General features: G+C 49.2%; 1 protein-coding gene across 1 annotated transcript in view; it reads right to left on the bottom strand.

Moving 5' to 3' along the window:
- Positions 1-6,869, bottom strand: part of RCOR1 (REST corepressor 1) — a 118,821-nt gene extending 111,952 nt beyond the window's left edge. The window contains exons 1-2 of the mRNA XM_061159477.1: positions 6,540-6,869; positions 6,400-6,459 (exon numbers count right to left, since the gene is read on the bottom strand). Coding sequence (XP_061015460.1) covers positions 6,400-6,459; positions 6,540-6,834 — 355 coding nt within the window. The 5' untranslated portion in view covers positions 6,835-6,869. The remainder of the gene's footprint in view (positions 1-6,399; positions 6,460-6,539) is intronic.
- Between the last annotated feature and the right edge of the window lie 9,109 nt (positions 6,870-15,978).

Here is a 15,978-nt window from a genome sequence, read left to right as displayed (position 1 = left end):
AAATTATGCACACATATTATTGTACCTAGAAACAAGGCTTTAAAACAATAAAATTTGGTGTCACACGCCTCAAACCTACCTGGAAATGCTTTTAATGACTGAAAGATAAATACAAGTCACTTTGTCTCTGCAGGCCTTACCTTCCTCATCTAGAACACAGGAAGGCTGCATTGAGTAGACACTACAATTTTCTCTCTCATTGCTCTGAGGGAGAGAAAATTCAGAAACTTCAAAGAATTACGTCTAGCATACAATTTTTACAGGACCCTCATATTAAAGAAAGAATTTGACTAACTTAAGAAAAAAAAGAAAGAAAGAACAAAAATTGACTAATTTGAAAAAAGTAGGTGTTCTAGGGTTAACAATCAACATTTCACTTCACTTCACTTGGAGAAGGAAATGGCAACCCACTCCAGTACTCTTGCCTGGAAAAATCCCATGGATGGAGGAGCCCGGTAAGCTACAGTCCATGGGGTCACAAAGAGTCAGACACGACTGAGCGACTTCACTTCACTTTATCAACATTTCACTTAAATGACATTTTAATTTTACTTAAAAATATTTATCTCAAACATCTTACCAAAACACTTTTGTCACATTAAACCATTCTATTTCCTAAATACTCTGTTTTTTAAAAAATCAACAATAGAAAACATAAAACTCAACCAGAAGATGTATGTATTAGTAAAATTTCCAGAACACAAAACAGAACCTGTTAAATTACAACCATTATCCCTGATCAATCCTAGGTCACACGTATTTTCCGTACTTGCTATTTGAGGCTGTAGAGGTGACTCAGCCCAGTCACTGAGCCGGCACTCGATCCCCATTCCTGCCTCAGTCAGGCCTTTACTGCTGCTCCAGAGACTCCCTCTATGTCAAGGTTTTTCCAGCTCTCTGTTTTAAAGTAAATACCAACGGAACACATCCTCTTTAGCAAAGATAACTGTTTTCCATCAGAGTAAGGGGACAAACAGAAGCCTTATTTCTTACTTTAACATTATGCACGGAACCTCTAAAGAAAGGTTCAGAAGAAAGTGCGAGCTAAATTACAAATTAAGTATAACAATCAATATAGCAGAGAGTAAAATACAAAAGGTAAAATAAACTGGGGAAGAATACAGTAATTTGGTGATGTTTCATTTCCAAAGACTAAGAAGATTTTTTTCAATTAAACTGCCCTATAGAACTTATAACACTAAAGAAACCACCTTTCTTAGAGTAAGCCTAGGGAAAAGAAAAAAAAAAAGAAAAAGGAGAAGGACAAGAAAAAAGAGCAAGCCTAGCGCTTCCCTGGTGGCTCAGTGGTAAAGAATCCACCTGCCATTGCAGGAGACACAGGTTTGATCTCTGATCTGGGAAGATCCCACATGCTGCAGAGCAACTAAGTCAGTGCACCACGACTGCTGAGCCATGCTCCACGCTCTGGAGCTGGAAGTAGCAACCAGTGAACCCACATGCCTCAACTACTGAAGCCCGCATGCCCGAGAGCCCGAGCTCCTCAACAAGAGAGCAGCCTCCATCACAGCAACTAGAGAAAAGCCCAGGCAGCAACGAAGGGCCAGATGGCCTAAACAAATAAATAAAATTATTTTAAAAAAAGAAAAGAGTAAGCTTAAATTTCTTCAGTACCAATGACTTTCAACACTGTTTTTAAAACAACTCTGCTCTGATGAGCCTCCAACAAGTAACCTTTGGATCACACCCAAGGAAGTACTCATCACCCAAGGAAGTACTGCAGCAGAAGAACCTCACTTCGACATTAACTCTCAAAGACAAGGACTTGAGAATTCAGAGTAAAAACTCCCTGACTCAGAAGGCAGTTAATGTGTACTTCACTTTGGCCCGGGAAGGACTCAAGGTTTCTTTCATACTACCCTGAAACTTGATCTGAACAGGGTTATCTATTCCCTCTGGATCTCAGTGTACTTTTCTGTTATAAAAATGTTTTGGAATAGTTCTCTCTCCCAGGAAAGGGTATTTACCTAGATTGCAGCAGGTACATGTAACTTAAAAGCAATCATCTTCAAGTATCTTTGAATGCATGATTAGCATTCAAATCTACGGCTTCATCATAACCCAGCCTTACCTTACCTTTGCAGTAAAGCAGGCAATGCAAAGGACCACTACTTGGCAACTAAATCCTTCAAACGATAACTAAAGTAAGACAGCAGAAAATGTTTACTTAGCATTTGCTGAGTGCCAGGCACTGCACTGGACATTTTACATGCATTAACTCAGTTAATTTCTTGAGGAAGAAGTTCCATTACCTCTACTTCACAGATGAAAGCAAAAATAAAGAAACCTGGCCAGGGAAGATCTGAACTTGGGTTTGATGGTTCTCACAACCCAAGCTCACAGTCTGCTCTGTGTTGCTTCTGAAAGAAGCCTGAAATTAAAAAGATGACTGTAACTAACATAATCACAGGCCACAGTGATGAAAAGAACCTGATTCACAATGCAGGAAACTGAGGCTCCTGAGATAAAATGACGAGCTTGACCTTTTTAAACCACCTTCTTAATCACAGAGACAAGGCACTAGACATCCCAAGAGACAGCTTTAGGTGCCTCCTACTGCACTGCATCACAAAGGGGATCACACACAGCACTTTCTCATTACTCTCACCTCTCGTGTGGGTAAACACTGCCTCCAAGTATGCCTCCATCACGAAGGCTTCACCATAACTTATGAATTTTTGGATATCTTTAAAATTTATTTTCACAATGAAACTAAAGCCAAGTAAATAATGTGTTCAAAGAGGAAGACAGAATCACCACCAAGAAGAAATGAAAAGCAGGTCAAGACACCCTGTTCAGGAAAATTATTCTACATTTTAATAATATAAGTCAACTCTGAAAGTGACAGTTGAACCAGTGACAACCATAAATTTTCTGATCTGATTAAATATATTGGATTCAATGTTCCAAATAAAGGTTGCATGTTCAAAGGGCCATTACCTCAAAAAAATTTACCATTAACACTTCCTCTTCTAAAAGAGTCTTAATTTTACTATTAATGAACTGTGATCACTAACTAGGATAGAAGTTGACAATAAAAACACATGCTTCAGAAAACAAAGAACTTGAGTCAATCTTAAAATCCTGCCACTGTGTTCCTCTAGTTAGAAGACAACAAAGAGGAAGAGTACCAAACAAGGGATCAAAGAAACACGGAGGCTACCGCTTCTTCCTCTGCATGTTTATTGGGAAGACCATGGAATTACTTAACATTTTTGTAGAGAAGAACACTACTAGTTTCAAAATAAATTATGTTTTGCCAATGCAGGAAATAACTGACCAGAGGTAGGCTAGCATAAGCACTCTTCCCTCTTATTTACTGTATGCTTATTAAATTCTAGGGCTTCCCTGGTGGCTCAGATGGTAAAGAGTCTGCCTGCGATGAGGGAGACCTGAGTTCGATACCTGGGTTGGGAAGATGCCCTGGAGAAGAAAAAGGCTACCCACTCCAGTATTCTGGTCTGGAGAATTCCATGGGCTGTATATTCCATGGGGTCGCAAAGAGTCAGACACGACTGAACGACTTTCACTTCACTATTAAATTCTAAAAGAAACCAAAGTCAACTCAGCATACGACATGGCATAGAGTATGAAACAGAGTATGGACAGTCTGGACCCCACACGGGAACAAAGATAAAGATATGAAACTCCATTCTGGTCTTTGTTTTTAAACCTACCTGATAAAACTTGTTCACCATTATAAACAAAGATGTTATTTTAACTACTAAGTTCTGATCCAGCGGTCCAGTTTAGATCTTAATTAGGTAATAAGACATGAATCAGCATTTTAGGATGACAGTGCTCTGTCCACTTTGTTCACCATGTGTGAGGAATGACAGAAATGCATCTTCCCTGGACTATACAGGGAATTTCAAGCTGATCTAGTTTCAACCATTTGTTTTTAAAGCTAAATAGGGTCAAGTTGGGAGACTGTGGGTAAACAAAACCTGACCTTAAAAAAAAAATCAACATTCTTCCACTCATACATCTTTACAGAGATAGGTTTTTCTGTTGTTTTTTTTTTTTTTAAGTAGCTTCCTGATGAGTTTCACATTCACTAGTGTGTTCAAATGGTGGTTAAAAAAATACATAAATAAATAATAATAAATAAAAAAATAAATAAATATGCATTCAAAACTCAGGAAGAGAAAAATAAAAAGCAGTAACAATCACAATCTCAATTCCTTACTATTCCTAACTTGTACGCATGGAAAAAAAAACTAAGTCCAAAGACCTAAAAAAAAATTTGCTTGACATGAAACAAAACTGGTGTGTCATTTCTATTCCAAAATGGAAGCTGTTATTAAGATATGAAACTCTTCCCTTAGATTTTAAGTTAAATGAGAACACATCTTTTTAAAAAATAAATAAATAAGTAGTAAAAAGTAAAGTCCTACAATCTCCAGCCATGCCTAGGAATTTGTCCCACTGCTCAGGATAGCAAAACAGGGCTTCAAATTATTTCACACCAGATAAATTCCTTTCCAGATTAAAACAAACACAAAATAGGAAATGTTAATGCCAAGAGCCAATCAAGTGACAGTAAGACTATACAGAAAAACATTTGCAGTTTTTCACTGTTTAGAATGGCAGGTCTCTGACAAATTTATGCTTGCCCCTATTCCATCAAAACTGCAAGGACAGCTCAAAATATGATCCTATTACATGTGCTGTTTCAAAGAGAACAACTCCAAAGAAGTCTGCCTCATTCCTAACAATGCAGAGCTAGGCATCAACATTTAGGACAATATCAGAAATCTAATTCCCGCTGTTGCCATCAAATATGCACTTATCTTTACTCACAGCCAACATATTTAAATAAAGCTTTCAAAATGAATGTCACCAAAATGTACCCCAAAACTGACCAACTTACTAAAAGATGTGTACAAGTTGACATCTTTTTTAAATATGTGGGGGAAACTTGGTGAAGAGCTTTGCGTTATGATCTGTGTATTAAAACAAAGATGGACTTGACCTACAAAATGAAGATAGGGTTAACTGTAACCAAAAAACAGTATGCTTCCCCTGGTGGCCAACCGAGGAATGGAGAAGGCATGCACAGGGGAGAAGCAGCCTGGTCTGGGAGTCCCATCCTGTCGCTCTTATAAATGAGAAGTGACGACCAAAAAAGGAAGAGGTGGGGGAAGGGGAAACTATAGGAAGACTAACCGAAGTTTAAAAGGAATATAAACCTGGGCGTCAGACTACAGATACTTTAAGAGATTTAAACCATCAACAGACCAAAACTGTAGAAGGCAAATGCGGGAAAGGTCATTTATTTCCAGAGAACCCAACAGCTCACTCAGGGATGCCTACGTATTTTCACTTCAAAGAACACCCAGAGTTTCATACCTTAATAACAGCTTAAGAGCAATCGCCTTTTTCAAGGGCTAGATCCTGGCAATTTTCTGCAGTCTTGTTTCCAAGGAAAAGCATTTATGCATTTATTCTCTCAAATAAACTCGTGGTGTAACCTACATAGAGAACCACCAGTTCTAAAGCCCTCCAACCAGGACTGTTAACTCCAGTTCCACAAGATTCTCTTTTGAATTTGATTTCTGAAATAAAACCCACGTCCTTTCAAACATTTTCCAGGCCAACAATCTTTAAAGACAGTCTTATACGGAGACAAGCTAGAATCTCACTGACGAATTCCTTTGTCTGGTAGGATTTTTCTGGTACTTTGAATTTGCTTGCACACGGAAGAGCAACAAGGGTAGCAAATGTTCCAAGCAAGCCGGTTGGAATGCCTTGGAGGTGTTAGGCTAAAGCTTTCTGAGGTTCTAACCTTTCACAACCCCTTTAAAAAAGAAAAAGAAAAAAGGAAATAACACACACGTTTACAAATAGGTCCTAAAAATCAAACTGCCACCAGCAAGCCTCTCTTCCCCGGGCAGGCGCCCTCTGGGAAGCACACTTCTTTTACTAACTGGTTTTGGGGGGGAATCTCACGACGGGAGGGGAGTCGGGGGCAGGCAGGAGCCCGGCGGCCGGCAGGAGAGGGCACGCGGGGCAACCTTCCGCAGAGGAGAGGCGGGTCCGAGGCCGTCCCGAGCCCTGGGGCGCTCGCAGGAAGCTAAGTCTCCGGCGCGCGGCCACCCCCGCCCGGTCCCGGCGCGGCTCGCGCAGACCCGGGACGCCGGAACCCCGGACCAGGTGGCCAGGTATGGCCGGCGCGCCGCCGCCTCGCGTCCGACCCGCCCGGGCGACCCTCGGGCCTCCCTGAGGTGGGGGGCGGGGGGCCCGGCCCGCCGGCAGGACACACTGGCACGAGCGTCTCCCCGCGGACGGCAGGACCCACACCCACAGAAAGAAAAGTTGTCCGAGGCCGTCCGCCCCCTCGGGTCGCCGGCCGGCCGGCCGGCCCGGAGTGCTACTCACCGGGGTCGAAATCGGGCACCACCGCCTGGTACTGCGGTCCGACCCGCATGCCGCCGCCACCTGCGGGAAGAGCAGAGGGGGGCGGTCAGCGCGCGGACGAGCGGGCGGGCGCGGGGGCGGCGCGGGCGGCTGCCACCTACCGTGCTCCTCGTCGCTGGACGAGCCGGAGCTGCCTTCCTCCCAGGAGTTGCTGCTGCTGTTGCCATTGGGCGCCGCCGCCGCCGCCAAACTTTTATTCTGCCCATTATTGGGGGCGGCGGCGGCCGAGGCGGAGGCGGCAGCTGAGGCGGCGGAGGCGGCGGCGGCCGAGGCGGCGGCGGCGGCCGAGGCGGCGGCCGAAGCGGCGGCGGCGGCCGAGGCGGCCGCGCTGGACGCGTTGTTCCTCCCTCTCCGTTTCCCTGAGACCTCGGGGCCCTTCTCCACCATGGCCGGCATCCGCGGGGGGCCCGAGCCGGGCGAAAGTGACGGGGGACCCCGCGGCTCCTGAGGAGGCGGGGGTGGGGGTGGGGGGTGCGCCGGGCCGGGGGAGGGGGTGCGGGCGGGCGCGGCCGGAGCCTGCGGGCGCGAGTTGGGGCTGAGGCGGCCCTGGCGGGCGGAGCGCGGAGCCGCTTCAGGCCCCCCGGCGCCGAGCCCAGCGCAACTTTCGCTCTCCTCGCCGCCCGCACTTCACTGGCTCTAACTACTCCGGGAGCAGCGAGCGGGAGGGGAGGGGGGCGGGGCCTGGGCCAGCAGTGAGTTGAGGCGGAGGGGGGGAAGCCGCGCGCAGCCCAACCCGGCGCGGGGAGGGGGTGGCTCCGCCCTCCACGCGCCCCCATTGGCTCTCGTGCGATTTGGACGGCGAGCGGCAGCCCGGTTGGCTGCGCGCAGCCGTCCGTCCGAGGGGCCGGGGCGGGAGAGCGGGGAGGGGGGTGGTGCCAGGCTTCCGTTGGTCAGGTTCGGTTGACGCGTATCGCCCGCTGTACGTGGTTTGAGGTTTGCCGTCTCTCTACGCCCCATGATCCATCTCTCTAGGCAATAGCGAGGAGTTAGCCGCCCTCCCCGCCCCCTCCTTCTGCCGGCACCCCCCCCCCCCGCCCCGCTTCCCTGCGCGCACCCCACCCCCACCACGCGGCCCCGGCCCCTGCGTTCCCCGGAGGGCTCCGCCGGGAGCCCCACCGGTTTCTTGAAGGGAAACACGAGCGACGCGAGAGCGGAGACCGAAGGCGAGGTCGGGACTACTTTCCCCCTCGCGCGGAGGACTACCTCTCGCAGTTTGAATGGGTTCTTATACAAAGAAGGGAAACTAATTGGAAGAAACTAATTGCGGCCCCACCGTTCCCACGGGGTTTTGGGGGGGGGGGGGTGTCTCCGCGCTGGGGGCAGCGCCGGTGCAGGGGGACAGAGTTCCCAGGTGGCGGTGTCTCCTGGAGTCGGAGGAGGCAGTGTGGGGGCTCGAGGTGCGGGGTGGGGTTTTGGTGGGGCTTTCTGCTAATTGGGGGGTGGGGGGACGTTGGAAGTCGCCGCAATCGCCTCAGTTTCGGGGCGCCGCCGCGCCTGCGAGGCCAGAGGAGATGGTCCTGAGCGGGGACGCTGCCCGGACGCAGAGTCGGGGCGCGGGGTGGATGGGGGGGGGGGTCCCCCTGCCATCCCAGAGGGCCGTTTGGAGAGCTGTGAAGGGGCCGGATTGTCCTCGGGGGGGAGGGGAGCCCTTAGAAAACGGGGACGGGGCGCTTACAGAGACGGGCTGGGGGTCCAAGAAGGGTAAAGGGGGCAGAAGCCGTTTGCATCCCAAGCCCTCGGGAGGGGGAGGAGGGTCAACTTCCTCCGAGGCAGGAGCCACTTTTCCGGATCTGCCGCCTGCCCGGCCTCCGCCGCTCCACCCTGGGCACCCCGGTGAGGAAACGCTCGACCCAGCCCGAAACATCCTCGCCCTGGACAGTGACCAGCTGTGGGCCCAGGGGCTGCTTTTATAGCTGTGAGGGGGGATGGGAGAGTATGTGACCCCCTTCCCCCACAGGTCTGTATCTGCCCCACCCCCACCGACTCCCCCAAACAACGCGTGCTCTTTGCACATAATCGGGAGGCGAGAGGTCTATAAATGAGAAGAAATTTTTTAATTTTAAATGCAGCGGATAGCTATTTTTCTTTTAAGTTACTTCGAACCTGCGCTTAATATGGGGACAGTTTACACCAGCTCTGGTTATAAATAGCTACAGGGAGAAATCTGGAATTTGATGGTTTTAAAAGCCTGAATAAATAAGCAGGATGTTCTCCTCCACATTTTCTGCGGCGTGGACCGTCATTATTACTTCAGTGAAGTGACCACATTCAGTTCTGCCCGAAGGGCCCGTAAGAAAAGGCAGTGTGCCCTCGCCATGGAGGAGACGTGCCCCCACCGACTTCAGGGTCTCAGCTCCTGGATTCCCCTTAAAAGGACACCCGTCTCCTTGGAGAGCCCAGGTGGTGCAGATGTGTGTGCCCCCCCCCCCCGCCCCATAACTCCCCACCAGCTGGAGTGGGGGGATACAGGCAGCAAAGCCAAAGGTTAGAAACCAGAAGTGGCCTTCACACCTGGCTGAGGGCTGTGACTCATCTCCCTGGGAGCACTGCGTGAGGAATGAGGTTGAGAACACTGCCCTGCTCATTTGGTGTCTATGGAGCTTTACCAGCAGACTCTGGAGAAATTAGCCTATGAGGAGGGCACAAAGCTGATATTGAGTGATTTATTAGGGCCACAGGGAAGACACAGGACGTGGGGTCACCAGTCCCACCTATACCAAACCCCAAGGTTGGAGCTACTTCCTAGCTGGGTAATGACAGGGGATAGATACATCACTGGGCCTTCCAGCCAGTCACTTTTTTCAACAAATATATAACAGCTAACATGTGCCAAGCCCAGTTTTAGTTTGACCCTGAAGTCACACAGAATGCCATACTGGCTTTGACCCTCTCAGCTTCCTGGTCTGTAAAACACAATAGTACTTACCTCCTAGCCTGGTGGCTTTTTACAAATTCCGTCTCCCCATCCCCTCTCCTTCCACCTGAAGCAACCCTGCAACCTAAAGGAAAGCCCCTTTCCTGCCCCTGCCTCTTGTTGGGGGCCAGGCAAGGGGGGCCCACATACAGCCCTTCTGATTGGGAATTTGTGATGTCAGTCTTCAAGCTGGCACTCCACAGAGTCAGCAGCCCTGCCATGTTTTCCGGGGACACCCTTCCCCACCCTCTGAGACTAAGATTTCACACCCTCTTCCCTCTCCTTACACACCTCCCACAGCCCTTCTGCCCTCAGTCCCAGCAAATGACCTCACCTCATGTCTTCAGTGAGAAAAACTGAATCCGTCAGCTGGGATCTCTCATCTTCCAGTACCCAAACTGGCACATCTCCCTACCTGGCATCCACCTCCCCCTCAGGCTCTCCCACCCGTATCTTGATCTCAAGCACCCACCTCCTACTGCCTTCCCCTTGCTGCTCTCCTGTACCATCAGCCTCTCTCTCTCTCTTTTCCCTTGGGTACCATTTTGAAAAAAAAAAGGGGGGGGGGGGAACTCACCATTGCTCCCAAGCCCCCTTCTGCCTGCTTTCCCCACCCCCCTACAATAGAAAACTCCAGAGACTAGTCTAAACCTGCTTTCTCCACTCCCTCCCTTCCCAGTCTCTCCTCACCCCACCTCAACAGGGCTTTATCCCTACCCTTAGCTATTGCTAAGGTCACCCACAAGCTCCCTCCTGCCCAATCCAGCGGTCACTTCCTGTTCTCACTGCACTTCTCAGCAGCACCTGGGTCTGCCACTCCTCCCTTGGGAAATTCCCTCACTTCCCTGGACCTTGGTCCTCCTCCTCCTCCTTCTTCATAGACCACTCCCCCCTCAGCCCCCTTTGCAGCTTGCACCCTCTCCTTCCGACTTGTAGGTGTTGGGGTTCCTCCTGGACCCCCTTCTCTGTGCCTGATATATCGTAGGAACTCGTTAAATATTTGTTGAGTGAAAAGTAATTTTAGGGAACACAGGCTGCCCGTGCGTACACAGAGCAGGAGCCAAGCCCAGGGAGGAGAGGGTTCCTGGCACAGGCGAGGTCTGACGGAGACAACGTGAAATACGCCCTTGAGGAGGACCTTGGGTTTTGTCAGCCCAGCATCTCCCAAGAGGCAGCCATGCGCACCACCCTCTCCCAGCTGTTGGCTTGGGGCTTCCCCATCTCTGACCAGGACGTGACCCAGGTCTGGCCAATCACAGGGCCCCAGAACTCTGGCTGCAGTGATTGGCCCCACAAGGGCACCTGACCTGGTGAGGCCAATCAAGGCTCTCGCCTGAACTTTCTCTTGGTGCTCCTAGGGAGGAAGGGATCTCACTCCCTGAAATCAGAACCCAAGGTTCTAAAGCCTAGAACTTCCAAGGCCAGGCCAGGGATGGGACAGGCGAGACGGGCCGCGGGGCCAGAAGCTGGAGGAGGCACTTGCCCTGTGGGGGCTCGCTCGCCCACGCCAGTCTAGGCCCTGTTCCAGGGAGCTCTTCTTACACCCCCAGTCTATGCAGAAAGGCCAGTTGAGTCTGATACAATCTTCTGACCTGTCCCCACTGCCCATGCCCCGTAAGCCAGTCCTGAAACCCTGGCTTTTTAAGTAGAGCCATTGATTGGAGATCCTGCTACAACTCAAAAAATCCTGAAGGATACAAATAAGTAAGCACTAACCCAGGGTAGGAGGAGAGAATGGATATGCTGTGCTGTGCTTAGTCGCTTAGTCACGTCCGACTCTTTGCGACCCGGGGACGGTAGCCCACCAGACTTCTCTGTCCCTGGGGATTGTCCAGGCAAGAATACTGGAAGGGGTTGCTGTGCCCTCCTCTAGGGGATCTTCCCAATCCAGGTTGGGAAGGCCTGGGCATCGAACCCAGGTCTCCCGCATGCTGGCAGAGAAATAGCACCTTCTCTCCTGTGAAAGGCTTAAAGATAATAGCTAATGTCTTCAGGAATATAACTCTGCCTGGTTCTGTTCTCCGGGTAGAGATCCTAGGTTCTTTTAATTCAACCAATAATCCCATGGGGCTCATCCATGCCTTGTAGGTAAAGAAACTGAGTCACCTAGAGGTGAAGTCATCTATCTAAACCACACGGCCCCACGTGCCCCACAGCAGGTCTCAGCCACAGAGCCATGCAAGCCACATGCCTCACCAGAGACCTAGGAAGGCAGGGAGGACAAAGTTTGAGGATGTGGGTAAAAGACCTTGTTTGATTCTACACATACAGTGCGAGCGTGCCTGCGTGCGTGCTCGGTCATGTCTGACTCTTTTGCAACCAGCTAGTCTCCTCTGTCCATAAGATTTCCCAGGCAAGAATATTGGAGTGGGTAGCCATTTCCTTCTCCAGGGGATCTTCCCAACCCAGGGATCTAACCCTCGTCTCCTGTGTTGGCAAGGGGATTCTTTACCAACTGTACCATCTGGGAAGCCCCCTGATTCTACACATAGTGTTTATAATTGTTTTTTAAATATTTATTTCATTTATTTCTATATCTGGCTGCCCGGTTCTCAGTTGCAGCAAGCAGCATCTTCGATCTTTTTGCGGGACCTTTCAGTAGCGGCATGTGACCTCTTAGTTGTGGCACACGGGATCTAGTTCCTTGACCAGGGATCAAACCCTGGGCCCTGGTTTGATTGCAAGCATGTAGTCTTAGCCACTGGACCACTAGGGAAGTCCTGTGTTTATAATTCTTACTGCTACTCTTGGTTTTTTTTTTTTTTTTTTTAGCATTATTGTTAGATGGCTTGTTAGAAATTTGCTAGGCAAAGAATAGCTTCTACAAAGCTGGAGCCAGGAAGAAGCGTGTGTGCTGGGCTGTGGCAGAAAAACAGCCAGAAGCCTGTCCTGGGAGGATTCATTCCCCCAGAAGACTCTTCAGAAAATGAAACTCTGGGCATGAATTTTAGCTATTCTAGGAGTTCTTAACCTGAAACCTGTGGATAGAGCTCAGAGGTACCATGAACCCAGGAGGGTAGTTACAGATTTATTTAAATGAACCTTTAACTGAAATCTATCATTTTCTCCAATTATGAATGTAGGCGGTATTAGCAATGACTGGGGCTCTGTCTACCCATAGGAATCATGATACTGTCTCATCACATTATGTGTTGGAGAGATCTCAGAACAGTGCGTACACTAAGCTCCAAAATCACAGCAGATATTAGACCTGCCTCCAGATCTTGTTACTTAAGTGTGTTAATAACTGAAGAAAAACTCAAAATGGATCGTGTACCTAACTGTAAGAGCTAAAACTATACAACTCCTAAGAAAAAAATGCAGGAGTAAATTTTCATTTCACAAGGAGAGACTTAGAGTTAAGCACAGACTTTTTTTTTTTAAGCACAGACTTCTTAAACACAATTCCAAAAGCATAAGGAACAAAAAGAAAAAAGTAGCTAAATTGGACTTCATCAGAATTTAAATATTTTGTTTTTCTTTTACGAATGATACTATCAAGAAAGTTAAAGACAGTCCACACAATGGGAGACAATATTTACAAATCATCCCTGGTAAAGGGTTTGATCTAGAATATGTAAAGAATTTTCACAACTCAATAATAAAAGATGAATAGGCCTATTTACTTATTTATTTATTTTTGACTGTGCTGGGTCTTCGTTGCTTTGCAGGCTTTTCTCTAGCTGCGACGAACAGGAGCTACTCTCTAGTTACAATGTGCGGGCTCCTCTTCGTGGTGGCTTCTCTTGTTGTGGAGCAGGGGGTCTAGGGTGGGAGGGCTTCAGTAGTTATGACTGCCAGGCTCTAGAGCACAGGTTCAGTAGTTGTGGTGCGTGGGCTTAGTTGTCCCACAGCATGTGGAATCTTCCCAGGTCAAGGATTGAACCCATGTTTCCTGCATTGGCAGGCGGATGCCTTACCACTGAGCCACCAGGGAAGCCCTAAACCAATTTTAAAATGGGTATAAGTATCTAAACATTTCTGTGAAGAAGATACACAAATGGCCAATAAGCACATGAAAAGATGCTCAACAGTAGCCACCAGGGAAATGGAAAATCAAAACTGCAATGAGATCACACCAGGTATCCTAGCCCATAGGATGGCTATCATAAAAAAAGAATGGTAATAACCAGTATTTGGGAGGATGAGGAAACGTTGAAACCCTCTACACTGCTGGCGGAAATGTGAAATGATGCAGCTGCTTTGAAAAATAGTCTGGCAGTTCCTCAAAAAGTTAAACATAGAGTTAGCATACAACCCACCAATCCCACTTTTAGGTATATAACCAAAAGAATGAAAACATATACCCACACAAAAACTTGTGCACAAATGCTCATAGTGGTATTATTCACAATAGTCAAAAAGTGGAAACAGGGACTTCCCTGAGAGTCCAGTGGTTAAGAATCCACCTTCCAAATAAAATGTCATGTCAGAAAAAAAGAAAAAAGAACTCAGCTTCCAACATGGGCGACACGGGTAGGATCCCCGGTTGGGGAACTAAGATCCCACAGGCCTCAAGGCAACTAAGCTCACACACTGAAGCTAGAGAAGTTCACAAACGAAGACCCAGTGCAGCCAAAATAAAAGGGAAAAAAATGTGAAACAGCTTAATGTTCATCAACTGATGAACAGTTAAACAAAATGTGGTCTATTCATAAGATGGAATTTTTTAAACTTTATTATATACTTAATTAATTTTTTTGGCCTCGTCACATGTGGGATCTTAGTTCCCCCATCAGGAACTGAACCCATGCCCCCTGCAGAGTCCTAAAGACTGGACCACCAGGAAATTCCCCCATAAGATGGAATATTATTCAACCATAAAAAGGAAAAAATAGACACATCCTACAATATGGATGAGACTTGAAAACATTATGTTAGATGAAAGAAGCCAGTCGCAAAAGAGCACATATTATGTGATGCCATTTATATAAAATGTCCAGAGTTGACAAATGAATAGAGACAGAAAGAAGAATGCAGGTAGCCAAGGGCTGGGAGAGGAGGGTACTAGGGAGTGAAATGCTGGTGCGTATAGGATTTCTGTCTGAGGTCATGGGATGTTCTCAAACTGATGGTAGTGCTGGTCCCAGACTCTGAATATACTAAAAACCATTGAATTGTATGCGTTTCCCAGGTGGCACAGTGGTAAAGAATCCGCCTGCCCATGCAGGAGACACAAGAGAGAGAGGTTTGATCTCTGCTAATTGTGTCCGACCCTTGGCGACCCCATGGACACTCCAGTCCATGGGATTTTCCAGGCAAGAATACTGGAGTGGGTTGTCATTTCCTCCTCCAGGGGATCTTCCCAACCCAGGGATCGATCCCGTGTCTCCTGTGTCTCCTGCATGGGCAGGCAGACTCTTTACCACCGAGCCGCCTGGGAAGTCCATGGGGTGGGAAAGAGTCGGCCACAACTGAGGAGCCGAGTGCACACATACACGCTGAGCTGCACACTTGAGATGGGTGCATTGTATGATTCATGAGTGGTCTCAATAAAGCTGTGTTCAGTCAAGCCTCCCTGCTGGGCCTGGAGGTCTCGGGTCCGGCTTCCACACCGGCCTCCTCTGACTGATGAAGTCCTGACTTCACTAGGATGCCAGGGCCAGCGTGGTGAGTACAGGAAGGGCCCCTGAGGTCCTGTCTCGCAGCTCCCTGCTCGGTCAGGTCCCCGCTGTGCAGTCTGTCAGCCCCCAGGTGCAGTTTTGTGGCCTCCACACTCCCGTTACAATGGGGGTCCGCGGCCCAGTCGGAGCCTGCCATCAGAGAAGGACTTGGGAGCAGAAGTACCAGGGCCAGGTCCTTCCTGCCCTGTTCCTGCCGCCCTTCCTTCAAGTATCCTCAGGAATATGTCCCTCTTTAGCTAAGAAGCCTCCCCAAGAAGATTGGGAGATGGTCACAGGCCTGGGGTAAGTGGCGGGGGGAGTGCGGCCTGCAGCCGAGACAGACCTCAGCCCCAGGCCGGCAGGTGGCCACAGGGTCTTCTCGCTGCAGCTCAAAGGCCCTGCAGCCCCAGGTCTATCTCGTTTCCCCACTTTGGGGGACCTCTGCCTTCCTGGGGTTGCTTGCGGCATGCCGCTCCCACCAGGCCTTGTGGCCCACTGCGTCACATCTCAGCTCAGGGGCCACCTCCTCCAGGGAGCCCTTCTGCCCTCCCTGACCACCTGAGGCCCCTGTCCCGGCCCGGGTCCCTGTGATCCTGCTTCCTGGCACCAGTCACCTTGTGCGGCTCTGTCTTTCTCTCCTTCTGGAAAGTAAGCTCCATGAGGCCACTCTGGTCTGAGGGCCTCACGCACAGCAGGGTTCATTCAATCACCCCTGCTAAGGGTCCTGGGGTCAGTCTGGGATGTTTGGACAAAACCCAAGTCAGAGTGTAAACGTGTCGCCGTGCAATAAACACTGGGCATGTGTGGCTTCCCAGGTAGCCCCACAGCTGGCAGATGCCAGCTTTCAGGCTGCCGCCAGCTGTACCCAGACATTTAGACACTCAGAGACAAGGTGTCTCTCATCTAGAAACCGCCTTCCAGCCTGTGGTTTCCTGTCCAAGGACGCACCCCTTATCTACAGGAGGGACAGTGGGAGTTAGCTACTCCTCCCCACCCCAACTCCACAGGATGCTGGGTCAGAAA

This window comes from Dama dama, chromosome 13 (assembly GCF_033118175.1).
Source record: "Dama dama isolate Ldn47 chromosome 13, ASM3311817v1, whole genome shotgun sequence".
In the NCBI taxonomy this organism is placed as follows: Eukaryota; Metazoa; Chordata; class Mammalia; order Artiodactyla; family Cervidae; genus Dama; species Dama dama.
Note: the sequence above shows the minus strand (reverse complement) of the source record. Positions and strands in the feature narration are given on the sequence as shown.